Raw genomic sequence first — 15193 nt, forward strand, 5'->3', positions numbered from 1 at the left:
GAAGAGTTTGAACAGCATTGCCTTTGGATGTTCCCTTAAAGATGGGGCTCATTTAGGGAATTCCCTGGTGGTCCACTATCTTTCCATAAAGCCCACCTTCTCAGAATGTCTTTCCAATTTCACTGTGGTTATCCTCCTTGGCCTCCACCCTGTAGAGACATAAACTCCCTCTTTCCTCCCTTAATAGTGCAAGCTTTTTTGGTAACAGAAATGCCATCACTCTTTATAGATTTGCTTTTATTATTTTGTTTTCTTGTCCTTTAAAATTCCATCCATATTCTTCTTGCACATCTTGGACTGAGAACTCAGAGCCCAGCCCTTAACCGAGTTGTTATGTAGCAGCTGCTGCTGGCAGGGGAAGAGGTTAGAAAGATTGATGTTAGGAAGGGCATCAGGTCCCTCCCAGTCAGTCCGTAAAAGCTTCTTGGAGGAGATGGAATTTCAAGAGCTTGACAAAGGCAGATTGGTGGTCTGAGGGAGGGTCCTGGCCCAGTGATAGGAGCTCAGAGATTCAAGAGGGATGACCAGACTACGAGGGTGGTGATCATGTGAACCCAAGAGAGGGGGTTTGAGGCAGGGCAAGATGAAGATGAGAAGGGGAAATAAGATGTTTTAAGGCACCTGAAGCAGAGGAGGGAACTCTCAATTCTAAAAGGACAGCAGGTCACTTCTGGGCTTGGAATGGGGATCCCGTAGTGGTGACATCTGTAGGGGCTGCATAGACTCTTGTCCTGAATGACACCAGCAGCAGGCCTTACGTCAGTGAGGGACTCCTGGGAGCAGAGGATCCACGTGCCATTCAGATCCATGTGCCTGGTGTTTCTGCTGGTGCAACTCAGTCTCTATGGGGCCTGTCCTTAACTACTGGTGAACCAACTGTTCCTTGGGTGTCAGATAAAGGCTGACTCAGAAAGCCTTGTAGGAGGAAGTAGGACCAATTACAGAAACTGAAAAGAGGGAACATTTTTCAGTAACTATGGGGAGAATGAGAGGTTGGGCAGGTCAGCTTGAGCTGTGAGAGAACAAAGATCAGATCTAAGGGAACAGGAGAGACCCCACTGAGAAAGTACAATTGAGTGCTGAGTCAGGGAAGGGTACAAGTTGGCCTGTGTAAGGTGGTGTATGGTAGGGAATCAATACAGCTAGACCACAGGCCCCCACAGGGGTGGGGTGGGGGTGGGCCTGTGGGATAGCTGAGAAAAGCTGGTGCCTCTGTTGGCAGCCCAAGGGGATTCTGAAATAGCCTCTCTGCAATGAACTAGGTATACACGTGCATACACACAAGCCCCGACAGCAGTGGATCCTTGGAGCTGGGTTGGTGGTCTCTGAGGAGCATAGAGGTGACTCTGGGGCAAAGTCTGAGAATTCTGCTGAATCCATGTGTGTGTTCTCTATGCACCCCCCATCAACTGTAGCCCACCAGGCTCCTCTGTCCATGGGATTTTCCAGGCAAGAATACTGGAGTGGGTAGACATTTCCTTCTCCAGGGGATCTTACTGACCCAGGATCAAACCCAGGTCTCCTGCATTGCAGGCATATTCTTTATTATCTGACCCACCAGGGATAGGTGAAGGCTTCTCTCCTCCATGAAACCCATACCTACCTCCAAAGTCCACTTAAGAAGCCAGAAGACTCCTGTGCTGGGGAGCCAGAGAGCAGGCCAGGAGAAGGGTGGACACAGTCCTTCAAGGCAGATGGAACAGCCCAAAACCAGCTGGGCTCCAGACCTGCAGGTAAGGCCTAGAGAATACCAAATCCAGGACAAAGGCCTTATGGGTGCCGAGGAGAGGACAGACAGACCCAGAGAGAAATGGGTAGGACCTAGCCTAATAGCCTGGAGCTGGGAATGGGGTCAGCTAGGACCTGAATGGAAGGGAGTATGTGACAATAAAAACCCATCTCAGCCTGGACCCAGGACTGGCCATGGTGGGACCAACCCTCTGCACAGAAGGCCGGTCTGCTATCTGAGGCTGGACAGAACAATTTCCAAACTTTCCCCAGGGACCAATCACCCATCATCCACCCAAGTGTGAAATCAGGGAGGGGAATCCATGTGTGTGATTGGAGGGGAGAGGGGCAAAGAGCACAAGAGCAGTCGCTCAGGGACCAGAGCTCAGGGCCTCTTACCACAGACTCAGCAGCAGAGAATCAGGTCGGCAAACCGTGGCTTCAGCGACAAATTTGAGCGTCTTACCACCCCTAGAGTAAAGGCCTCTAAGGAAGCGGGTCGCGACCTTCAGGCAGACCGGGGCCCAGCCAACACCTCATCACAGGCAGAGCAAGAATACACCTGCTGCAGTCTTCCCTGGTGACCACATGGGGGAAGGGAGGGGAGGAGAGTTAAGAGGGAATCCACCGACTGCTAGATTGGAGGAGCTGGTGCAGTGCGACCCAGCTGGGGCCTGGGCGCCTTGATGAAGGCACTTGCCTTGATGAAGCAGCTGCCCACGCTGCCTACCCGCCCCCACCCCAGCACATAATCAAAAGGGGAGGGAGGGTGTTCCCATGGCATCTCTACTATCGCGAACCAATGCATCAAAACAAGTTGATTCAGGGCCCTAGGACCTGTAGGGGTAGGTGGGAGCAGCCTCCCACACCCACCCACCCACGGTTCTGACCCCGAGGAGGTCCTCGAACCAGCCACCTCCTCCTCCTCTCGCCTTTCTTGTGAAGGGACTGGACCAGAGACCAAGGCATGGGGATGGGCGGAACTTGAGATTGGCATGAGAGATTCTATTGGTCAGCGCAGCTGCCGGTTAGGAGGGCAGCTTGGGCAAGGATTGGCTGCGTGAGACGGGGCGTGGCGCGGCGAAGACAGGGCCCAAGGGGTGGGGCTGACGCTGCAGCTGGCGCAGCTCAGACCCGGAGCAGCCGGCGCAGAAAAGCCAAAGCAGCCGCGTTCTACTGCCCGTTCCCGCGCCCGGGCCGGGGCTGGGCCCCCACCGCCGGGTCCCCGGGGGCTGCAGCAGAGGCGGCGGCGGCGCGGCGGACAGGGGCACCGCCCGCGGTTCCCGCCGGGGCCCGGGCGCCGGCCTCGCTCTGCAGGATGGGCACGGTGCTGTCTCTTTCACCCGCCTCCTCGGCCAAGGGCCGGAGGCCCGGCGGGCTGCCCGAGGAGAAGAAGAAGGCGCCGCCCGCGGGAGACGAGGCGCTGGGGGGCTACGGGGCGCCGCCAGCGGGCAAGGGCGGCAAAGGCGAGAGCCGGCTCAAACGGCCGTCCGTGCTCATCTCCGCGCTCACCTGGAAGCGCCTTGTGGCCGCGTCCGCCAAAAAGAAGAAAGGCAGCAAGAAGGTGACGCCCAAGCCAGCGTCCACCGGCCCCGACCCCCTGGTCCAGCAACGCAACCGCGAGAACCTTCTCCGCAAAGGTCGGGATCCCCCCGACGGCAGCGGCGCCGCCAAGCCCCTGGCGGTGCCCGTGCCCACTGTGCCCGAGGCCGCCGCTACCTGCGAGCCGCCGTCGGGGAGCAGCGCCGGCGTTCCGCCGCCAGGCTCGGGCGGAGGGAAGCCGCCGCCGCCGCCGCCCCCAGCCCCGCAGGCGGCGCCGCCGGTCCCTGGTGGCTCGCCGCGGCGGGTCATCGTGCAGGCTTCAACCGGCGAGCTGCTGCGCTGCCTGGGCGACTTCGTGTGCCGGCGCTGCTACCGTCTCAAGGAGCTGAGCCCAGGCGAGCTGGTGGGCTGGTTCCGCGGAGTGGACCGCTCGCTGCTGCTGCAGGGCTGGCAAGACCAGGCCTTCATTACGCCCGCCAACCTGGTGTTCGTGTACCTGCTGTGCCGCGAGTCGCTGCGCGGGGACGAGCTGGCGTCGGCCGCCGAGCTGCAGGCCGCCTTCCTCACCTGCCTCTACCTCGCCTACTCCTACATGGGCAACGAGATCTCCTACCCGCTCAAGCCCTTCCTCGTGGAGCCCGACAAGGAGCGCTTCTGGCAACGCTGTCTGCGCCTCATCCAGCGGCTCAGCCCGCAGATGCTGCGGCTCAACGCCGACCCCCACTTCTTCACGCAGGTCTTCCAAGACCTCAAGAACGAGGGCGAGGCCTCCGCCAGCGCCGGGGGTCCACCCAACGGGGGCGCGCCCGCGGCCCCCTCCACCTCCTCCTCCTCCTCGGCCTCCAGGGACAGCTGCGCGACTGGAGCCAAGCACTGGACTATGAACTTGGACCGCTAGGGATAACCCAGGGCCGCGCCCGCCCCCCGCCCCAGCCCCTTACACACACTCGGAGCCCCCGGGACCATCAAGCCGCCGCCGCTGCTACCGCCGCTCCGCGCCGTGGCCGGAGGAGGAGCCGCCCCTGCCCCGCAGGGGAAGGTGGAGGCCAGGATGCCAGAGGCCTCGGCGTTTGGATTTGCTGGGCGCAGGGTGGGGGTGGGGGATGAACGCGGGAGAGGAGCCCCCAACCTCACCCTTTCTGTCTGTCTGCGCCCTCATCTCTCCAATTCTGCCCGGGTCACCCCCTTCCCTTCTCTGTGTAAGTCCGTCTCCCTTGGACTTGTCCATTTCTTCATCTCCTTCCTGTATCTTCACCTTCCCTCCTTACTTCATCTTTTGCCTTCCCACCTTCCTCCTTGGAGTTCCACTTTCCATTCCTTGGGTGTGTGTTTCTGTCTCCATCTTACCCACTACCTGACTCTCTCTCATTGCCCCGTTTCTCTTTCTGCACCTCTGTCCCCATTTCCCCTTCTTCTCTTTTCCTCGCTCCTGGCATGTGTCACCATCTTTCCCCTCCCATCTGCCTTCCCCCCTCTCCGCCTGTGTTAGCTTGCATTTCTCTCTTCGACTGCGACCCCGTATTCTCCTCCCCAGACCGAAGGGAACATGAATTCTTGATTGGGATCGGCTGAGGTACAGCAAAAACTGCAGCCCCGGGAGCCCAGATAATCACCAGGCTGGTCCTTCGCCCCATCCCCACCACCTCTCCCCACCTTTTCCAACGTGTTGCATGCCGGGAGTTGGGGGCAGGGGGATGCCAGCTACTGGAGGCTGAGGTTTGGGAGCAAAAATCAACCTAGGAGGTCACCCCGGCGGTGGCGGCGGCGCCTCAGCAGAAGGGTGGGAGGAGACAGAATACTCTTCTTACTCTGAGGGAGGAGCACCCCTCTTCCTTGCCCTTAGGTGTTTTTGTCCTCCCCCCCCCCCCCCCCCCACTCCCCAGGTTTAATTTATTTGGTTGTTTCCGGAGGGAGGGGGGAGGGGCAGGGTGGGCCCGGAACTGTCTGAGGTGCTGATCTGAGGCCGGACCAGAATTCTCCTGGGAGGGTACCAGGGACTGGGTTGGGCCTGGTGCCGTGTCCAAGGTGCCAATGATGCGGGCCGACGGTGCGGGCCGCATTGTCTGTCTGTCCGTCTGTCCGGGAGAGAACTATAAAGCGCTGGAAGCGCCTGCAGATGTTTTTGCGCCAGCCTTTTTTTGGGCCTTGGGAGGGAGGGAGCGGGAGTGGAACTATCACAGGCAGGGCACTCGGGCCCCCATGGGCCTAGTGGGGAGGGTCGAGTCCCTGAGAACGGCTACTGTTTCTGTCACCCCTCCCCCACTGACTTCCATCTTACAGAGAGCAAAGTGAGGGAGCCAAAGGATGAGGCCTGGTGGTAAGGCTGAATTTCTGCCCCACCCCGTCCCCCCACCCCACCCTCCGCCACCCCTGCCTTCATTTTTTCTGACCACCTGCGCATTAACGCCCAGGCCATTTAGGGGATAAGTGATGAGGACAGCGGAAGTTGCTCTCCTTTTACAGAGTGGCTCATTGAGGCAGCATCAGTTAATTATTGTTGTTTTCTCTCTTTCCTCCGCCTCTCCCTGCCATTCATTCTGTCAAGAGTTCAGTCAGGCCTGACTAAGTCTGTCTTCACCACTCTCAGGTGGGGCCCGAATGCCACACTTAGCCCCATACTCTTTCCCCTACCCATGGGTCTGCTTCAAGACTGTTTCAGCCACATGCCTACCCAGGGCAGCTTTGGGAGGTCCATCCCTGCTTGAGATTCAGACCTAGCCCTTAATCGCCAGGGAGGCTAGTACACAGGCAGTCTGGAAGACAGGAGCCATTCTTTGGGGTTGAAGGAGGAAAAGTAAGCTATTTAGCCTGAGATTCCTCTTTGGTCCCCATTGCCTTCTTAACCACTTAGCTAAGCGCCCCATTCAGTTTTTCATTGGCCCGAGGAGGCCCTGGCTGCAGTGGAGCGCTGGCGTCTGTGACCCTGGTCTCCACGGAGACCTCCGAAGCTTTCGGAGAGAGAAGAGGGAGAAGCCCACGTAGAAAGGCCCTGGTTCGCTGTCCGTGGTACTGACGGGGCGCACTCGACAAGGGTGAGGGAGGGCATGCTGGAGTAGGAGGAGCTGCAGACGGCCTCAGTCAGGTTTTCCGGATTATTTGGGAGTAGATGTGATCCTTTCTGGTGGTAAGTCACAGGAGTCTGGCCCAAGAACTCAGGAAGACTGTCCTCATAGGAAGACAGATCTCAACTCTTCCCCGGACTCTGCCCAGCTCCCTCTTCAACCGGCCTGCAGCCGGAAATCCCCAGTCCAGATTTGTGAATCGAGTTGCCGGAGGGAGGTGGGGAGAGCTGGTGGAAGGAAAGGCGGGAGCAGTCGCCCATTGGCTGGAATTTGGCGCAGTCAGCGCGGTGCCGTCATCTCTCTAGGTATGGAAGGAGAGAGGGAGGAGCACTTGGGTCACCCCGCGGCTGTCGCCATAGTAACCAGACTGAACAGGCGGGGTGCGGCGGGGCAGGGGAGGAGGGTGCCCTTTCCACTCTCTCCCCTCTGGCGGGGAGGTTGCAGAGAACAATCCTGGTCCCTCTTATTTGGAACTAGTTATCGAGACTGAGTGGGATTTCTGTGTTAGAAGAGCCCAACGGGGATGGAAAAGAGACTCCTACAGAGACCTTCAAACATCCTGGGGGAGGGGGCTCTAGATTCTGCCCCAGAACTCATAGACACAGCGCCCTTCTATTACTACACTCCTATGCGCACTGGGACACACACACATACAGGTGGGCGACAGCACGCTTACCTCCAAGAACCTGTGGTCTGGCATTTGGAGACCTAGAATGAGAAAAAAGCCTTAGGGCCTGGTGGCAAATTAAATCTCACTTTCCTTGCCACGCCCCAGGCATGAGACATTGCCATAATCCGATTAAGTAGTGAGGGACTGGAGGAGGATCAGCATGAATACACGGAAGAATTAGCCTCCTGGGTCAAACTTGGTCAGATTCCTGTTTTCTCAGGGAGAAGGTGGTCATTAAGAGAAGGACTCGGAGCAGTCTTTTGAGAAGGCAAAGTGAGAAGGGAGTAAATGCAGAAACAGAGTGACGTACCTTCTCTTGATTGCCCAGAAGTGAACCTCTGGGAAAATAAGTCCAGGCTTAGGACAGAGGTGGTGAAGAGGGCCCAGAGGTCTAGAAAGTTCTGCAGGAATGAGGGAGGGGTGGGCTGAGGAAAGAATGGAGATGGAGGATAGGAGACAGAAACCCAGATGGAGCCATGACTCAGCACTTATGCTCAGCAAAGGTTGGAGGGCGGGGTGATTCTTACCTCACAGGGGCAACAGAGAGGGGAGGGGAGTAGGAAGAAAATGGGCAGATAAACTGTGATCTCACCACTTGCATGATACATGCTGATACATACATTGTTATACAACACATTTGAACACAGAAGCAGGTACATAGGCATTTAAACTGATGAAGTATCATTCAATCATAACATAAACACATCTCCACTTTCCTTCCCTGCCCTGCTTCCTGGAGCAGAGGACGTTCTGTTCTGAGAGCTATGCTTGCCTCTCCCTGGAATACCGTAGTACTTAATGGGAAAGGAGAAACACAAAAAAATCACAGGTGTGTGTGTGTGTGTGTGTGTGTGTGTGTGTGTGTGTGTGGTGGTGGTTGTCATGGTAACTGCTTTGCCTGCCAGGCAGGGTGCTCAGCAACCAGAGCATCTGGCAGTATCCAAGGGGACATCCTGTGGCCTCTACCCTCTGGGACTCTGCCACAGGCACCAGATGGGCATCTCCAGAAGATTTCTACTACAGAAGCTGCCAAAGCAGCCCCTCTGACCATGCCACCATGACCAGGGACATCTGGTAGCCAGGTCTGGGGGCCTGGCCTCCTTCATATGTCCCACTTTAAGTGCAACTCCTGACCCCTTTATACAACATAAATAGCACTTGCCATGAGTGGCCTCAAGACAACAGAGGTTAAACTTTAAAGACCTTTTTAAGACCATTACCGGGACTTTCCTGGTGGTCCAGTGGCTAAGACTCCAAGCTCCCAGGGCAGCTGGCCCAGGGTTTGATCCCTGGTCAAGGAACTAGATCCCACATGCCACCACTAAGGCCTGGCACAGTCAAATAAATAAATTATACACACACACACACACACACACACAAAGACCATTACCTTCCCTTTCAGCATCTTGTCAGACATCCAAGAAGATCATCTATACTCACACAGGTTCAGTGTGTAACTAAGGCATACAAAAAGTGTTTTAGTTCAGTGTGATTAAAGATTGGGTATAAGACAGATAAACTGCAGAGCACAGTCTCAGGATTCAAGTTCCTTTGACCTGAGTTTAATATTTTGATAAGGTTTTTAGAAGCGATCTCTCTTTTACACTTGCAGACTGGCTGTCTGACTTTGTACTCTAGCACCCCACTTTCCTTTTTTTCCTAGGCATTCAGGTTTAACCTCTTAGTTTCTGGCTTAAAATTCTCCCAACTGATTTTGGGCTTCCAGGGGATTTCTTTTCCCCTGGATTCTAATTCTTTAGCAGATAGCTGCTCCCTAGATCTCTCTCTACTTGGTGACATTGCCCACCATAGTCACTCCCCTTTTACAACTTTCCCCTGCCCCATTTCTTCACCTCCCTTGATCATAATCTCCTGTGACTGATATTTGGCTTCAAGATCATACATCATAAAATTAGTCTCTCTGCATGCATTTTTATATATGACAATCTAAAAGGAAGGAGGGATGATGATAAACAATGTAAATATGAAAAGGGATATTTCTTTATAACCTTTCTACATTTTACACCTTTTTAAAAAATGTACATATTATCCCAGAAAACCACAGGACATCAAGAAAGGCATAAGAAATAAGATTAATGATGGAAGGCTTGCCCTACTATATATTAAAATTTACTAAAGAGCTAAGGTCACTAAAGCATAAGGCACTGATGTAGGAACAGATGTATCCATAGAACAGAATAGATAATCCCAAACTAAACTCCAGCAGAGGTGGGAATTTAATAGATGATAAAGGCACCATTTCAGATCCATTGGGAAAAAAGATAGATTAGTCAATAAATGCTTTCAGGACAACTGGATAGTCATTTATAAGAAGAAAAAAGATCAATCCTTTCTCATTCTTAGCCCCCAAATAAATTCCAAATTGATGAAAACATTTTTAAGAAATTATAAAAGCCTTAGAAGAGACAACAATTTGAAGGTACCTATTAGAAATTCAGATGCATATATTTTCTACCCTGGAATTCCAATTTCTAGTATTAACCCTAGAGAAGTACTTAAATGTACAAACAGACATAATAAAACTCAACCTAAATATCCACCAGTAGGTTAGAAATTTAAAATGCTTTGATATAACATTCAGTTTAAAAGGATGGACTGGACTGTACATACCAATGTGAAAGATCTCCAAAACATGTAGTGTCATTAAAAGTTGCATAGCAATATACATAGTACCATATAATTTATGCAAAAGCAAAACAAACTAATTTCTGTGTGTATGTGTGTGTATAATAGAAGCTTAAGAAAGATACAGATCACTCTTATTAAGTGACTTCTGGGAAGGAACTGGGATTGATGTTGTCTAAGGGAGTTTAATTTTTGCAACAAAAATGTATTAGTATATTATTATACTAATATAATAGTATATAGTATAATAGTATAATAAGAAAATAGTAATTAATATGTGATAATAATCTAATATTAAATAAAATACTTGAATAAAACATGTGCTTATAATTATTGCATCTTGGGTTGGGTCAGTTCAATTCAGTTCAGTCGCTCAGTCATGTCTGACTCTTTGCAACCCCATGAACCGCAGCACGCCAGGCCTCCCTGTCCATCACCAACTCCTGTAGTTTACCCAAACTCATGTCCATTGAGTCGGTGATGCCATCCAACCCTCTCATCCTCTGTTGTCCCCTTCTCCTCCTGCCCTCAATCTTTCCCAGCATCAGTGTCTTTTCAAACGAGTCAACTCTTTGGATCAGGTGGCCAAAGTATTGGAGTTTCAGCTTCAACATCAGTCCTTCCAGTGAACACCCAGGACTGATCTCCTTTAGAGTGGACTGGTTGGATTTCCTTGCAGTCCAAGGGACTCTCAAGAGTCTTCTCCAACACCACAGTTCAAAAGCATCAATTCTTTGGCGCTCAGCTTTCTTTATAGTCCAACTCTCACACCCATACATGACTACTGGAAAAATCATAGCCTTGACTAGATGGGCCTTTGTTGACAAAGTAATGTCTCTGCTTTTTAATATGCTGTCTAGGTTGGTCATAGCTTTCCTTCCAAGGAGTAAGCGTCTTTTAATTTCATGGCTGCAATCACCATCTGCAGTGATTTTGGAGCCCCCCAAAATAAAGTCAGCCACTATTTCCACTGTTTCCCCATCTATTTGCCATGAAGTGATGGGACAAGATGCCATGATCTTAGTGTTCTGAATGTTGAACTTTAAGCCAACCTTTTCACTCTCCTCTTTCACTTTCATCAAAAGGCTCTTTAGTTCCTCTTCACTTTCTGCCATAAGGGTGGTGTCATCTGTGTATCCGAGGTTATTGATATTTCTCCCAGCAATCTTGATTCCAGCTTGTGCTTCTTCCAGCCCCACGTTTCTCATGATTGGGTTGGGTAGAGAACATCTTTTTAGACATGGAGAAATCTTAAAGAAAAAGATTGATTCCACTTAAGTTGAATGTTAGAGATACAGAGAAAAAGAACAGCCATAAACAAGATTGAAAAACAAGTGACAATCTGAGAGAACATAATTGCAACACAATATATTTTTAATAGAAAGATAGTTAAAACTGTGAAGAGGTAATTCACACAAAATATAGATAATCAATAAGCACAAAAAAAAGATACTTGAATTCACTATTAACTAAAGAAACTCAAGTCAAAACAGTAGTTGGATATTGCATCACTGACAAAGATCATAAAAGTAGAAAATCCCAACCATGACAAAAAAAATGGGGAAATGTGCACTTCCTTGCTCTATTGTCGCCATATGCATTAGTCCAGTATTTTTGGAGAGCTACTTGGCTGTGGATCAAAATGTGGAAGGCAGTATACTTATTGTCCCAACTACTGCATTTCCAGAAATTTGCCCTAAGGTGATAAGTGGAAAAAGACATGATACAAGGATACTTATCATAACATTGTTTATAAAAATAAAAAATTGGATGCATCAGTAGGAGACGAAGTAAACTGTGACAAATCAATATTCATTGAGATATTATGAACCATTAAAAATGGTACATTAATCTATATTAGAAATGACCATGACAAAGTGAAAATAGCAGGTTGAAAACAATATAATGTGGTCCCATTTGTGTAAGAGAGAGAGAGAGAGATCTTTAAATAGCTGTTCTTTTCCTATCATTCAGATCCTCCACTTAACAGCTACCTCTTCCTGCATGAATTCATCTCAATCTGCCCCATAGTCACCCCTCATTACATACCTCAGATTGATTTCTTCATGACATTTTTTCCTGCCTGGTAATTTTTTGTTACTTGTTTTGTATCCTGTCAATAAATGGCCTATCTTTTTCGCTGCTAGATTCCTGGCACCTGGCAGTAGGCAATCAATTGTTATTGCTCAGTCTCTCAGTCGTGTCTGACTTTGCGACTCCATGGACTGCAACATGCTAGGCTTCCCTGTCTTTCACCATCTCCTGGAGTTTGCTCAAACTCATGTCCATTGAGTCGGTGATGCCACCCAACCATCTCATCCTCTGTTGCCCCCTTCTCTTCCTGCCCTCAATCAACAGATATATACTGAATCTGTGTGTATGTATATGTGCAGCAATGCCAAGTTTTAGAATATTTTTGTCTGTTTAGTCACTCAGTTGTGTCTGACTCTTTGTGACCCTGTCCATGGGATTCTCCAGGCAGGAATATTAAAGTGGGTTACCATTTCCTCCTCCAGGGGATCTTCCCGACCCAGGGATTGAACCTGTGTCTCCTACATTACAGGCAGATTTTTTTTTACTCATTGAGCCATTGGGGAAGCCTAAAATTTTAATAGTTGTTCTCAATAAGTGGGAGGATTTTAAAAGACCAGTTTTACTTTCTTCTTTATACTTTTCTGAGCTTTTTAGTTAATTAAAACAATCTAAACTATTGTTATTACCTAAAAAAAGAAGAAAAATTATAAAGAAAAAGAGATAGATGATAAATGAAAGGAAGGAAGGAAATGGGAAAAAAAGTGACCCTCCTTTTCCATGTCTGGGAAAGGAGAAGCACACAGCTACAGCCCTGCCCACCCCCTCTTTCACATGTCTCCAAAGTCACTTCACTCCCTTCCTCCTCTTCAAGCTATTTCCAGATCCCTAGGATTTAAGAATGTCCCTTGCTGGACAAGAGAAGGGAGACCCCCATCTATCCCAGCAGGCATGGGTGTGTGTACATGCACAACACATGTGTAGTACCAGCACACACAGCATGGTCATGCACACGTGCACACTCTTACAAGGATCCATCCAAGGCCATTTAAAGAACATTTCTCTATCTTTCACATAAGTGCTGAGGAACACCCATTGTTACTTATACAAACAATAAAGCTAATCTTCACATTAGCTTCTTCCTATCTTTTCTTTAAACAATGAGAATTAGCGCAGCACCTGACAGTGGATCATCTCACACGCTAGCAAAGTCATGCTCAAAATTTTCCTAGCCAGGCTTCAACAGTACATGAACCAAGAACTCCCAGATGTTCAAGCTGGATTCAGAAAAGGCAGAGGAACCAGAGATCAAAGTGCCAACATCTGTTGAATCATAGAAAAAGCAAGAGAATTCCAGAAAAACGTCTAATTCTGCTTCATTGACTACGCTAAAGCCTTTGACTGTGTGGATCACAACAAACTGTGAAAAATTCTTCAAGAGATGGGAATAACAGACCACCTGACCTGCCTCCTGAGAAATCTGTATGCAGGTCAAGAAGCAACAGTTAGAACCAGACATGGCAAATCAAAACCACAATGAGGTACCATTTCACACCAGTCAGAATGGCTGTGATCCAAAAGTCTACAAACAATAAATGCTGGAGAGGGTGTGGAGAAAAGGGAACCCTCTTACACTGTTGGTGAGAATGCAAACTAGTACAGCCACTATGGAGAACAGTGTGGAGATACCTTAAAAAACTGGAAATAGAACTGCCATACGACCCAGCAATCCCACTGCTGGGCATACACACTGAGGAAACCAGAATTGAAAGAGACACGTGTACCCCAATGTTCATCGCAGCACTGTTTATAATAGCCAGGACATGGAAGCAACCTAGATGTCCATCAGCAGATGAATGGATGAGAAAGCTGTGGTACATATACACAATGGAGTATTACTCAGCCTTTAAAAACAATACATTTGAATCAGTTCTAATGAGACGGATGAAACTGGAGCCTGTTATACAGAGTGAAGTAAGCCAGAAAGAAAAACACCAATACAGTATACTAACGCATATATATGGAATTTAGAAAGATGGTAACGACAACCCTGTATGTGAGACAGCAAAAGAGACACAGATGTATAGAACAGTCTTTTGGACTTTGTGGGAGAGGGAGAGGGTGGGATGATTTGGGAGAATGGCATTAAAACATGTATAATATCATATAAGAAACAAATCGCCAGTCCAGGTTCGAAGCAGGATACAGGAAGCTTGGGGCTGGTGCACTGGGATGACCCAGAGGGATGGTATGGGGAGGGACGTGGGAGGGGGGTTCAGGATGAGGAACACATGGACACTCGTGGCGGATGCATGTTGATGTATGGCAAAACCAATACAATATTGCAAAGTAAAAAAAGTAATAATAAAATTTTAAAAATAAATAAATGAATAAATAAAGAACCAGACATGGAAAAATGAACTGGTTCCAAAATGGGAAAGGAATACCTCAAAACTGTATACTGTCACCCTGCTTATTTAACTTATATGCAGAGTACATCATGTGAAATATTGGACTGGATGAAGCACAACCTGGAATCAACATTGCCGGGAGAAATATCAATAACCTCAGATACACAGATGACACCACCTTTATGGTAGAAAGTGAAGAGGAACTAAAGAGCCTCCTGATGAAAGCAAAGGAGGAAAGTGAAAAAGTTGGTTTAAAACTCAACATTCAGAAAACTAAGATCATGGCATCTGGTCCCATCATTCATGGCAAATAGATGGGGAAACAATGGAAACAGTGACAGGCTTAATTTACTTGGGATCCCAAATCACTGCAGATGGTGACTGAAACCGTGAAATTAAAAGACACTCACTCCTTGGAAGAAAAGCTATGACCAACCTAAACAGCATATTAAAAAGCAGAGACATTACTTTGCCAACAAAGGTCCATCTAATCCAAGCTATGATTTTTGGGTGTGAGAGTTGGACCATAAAGAAAGGTGAGCACCGAAGAATTGATGCTTTTGAACTGTAAAGTTGGAGAAGACTCTTGAGAGTCCCTTGGACTGCAAGGAGATCAAACCAGTCCATCCTAAAGGAAATCAGTCCTGAATATTCATTGGAAGGACTGATGCTGAAGCTGAAGCCCCAGTGCTTTGGCCACTTGATGTGAAGACCTGACTCATTGGAAAAGACCCTGATGGTGGGAAAGATTGAAGGCGGGAGGAGAAGGGGACGACAGAGGATGCAATGGTTGGATGGCATCACCAACTCAGTGGATATGAGTCTGAGAAGCTGCGGGAGTTGGTGATAGAGAAGCCTGGCATGCTGCAGTCCATGGGGTTGCAGAGTCAGACGCAACTGAGCGACTGAACTGAAATGGACTGACAGTAGATCTCAATAAATGGGAAATGGCTAAATGAACAAAAATAGTGACAGTTTCCATGTTTTGCTTTGGTTGTCAACAAGTATACAATTAAATATATTTTAGAACACAACTGTGGTAACTATAACTCCTCCCAGATGTTTAATATTCCTCTTCTCTTTTTGAATGTTCTTGTTTTATG

General features: G+C 49.1%; 1 protein-coding gene across 1 annotated transcript; it reads left to right on the forward strand.

The window, feature by feature from the left end:
- The first annotated feature begins 2900 nt into the window (after window positions 1-2900).
- CDK5R2 (cyclin dependent kinase 5 regulatory subunit 2) lies at window positions 2901-5385 on the forward strand. The gene has a single exon (XM_025278278.3). It carries the CDS (start codon window positions 3047-3049, stop codon window positions 4166-4168), a length of 1122 nt encoding a protein of 373 aa, XP_025134063.3. The 5' UTR covers window positions 2901-3046; the 3' UTR covers window positions 4169-5385.
- Window positions 5386-15193: the final 9808 nt, after the last annotated feature.

Source organism: Bubalus bubalis, chromosome 2 (genome assembly GCF_019923935.1).
Source record: "Bubalus bubalis isolate 160015118507 breed Murrah chromosome 2, NDDB_SH_1, whole genome shotgun sequence".
Lineage (NCBI taxonomy): Eukaryota > Metazoa > Chordata > Mammalia > Artiodactyla > Bovidae > Bubalus > Bubalus bubalis.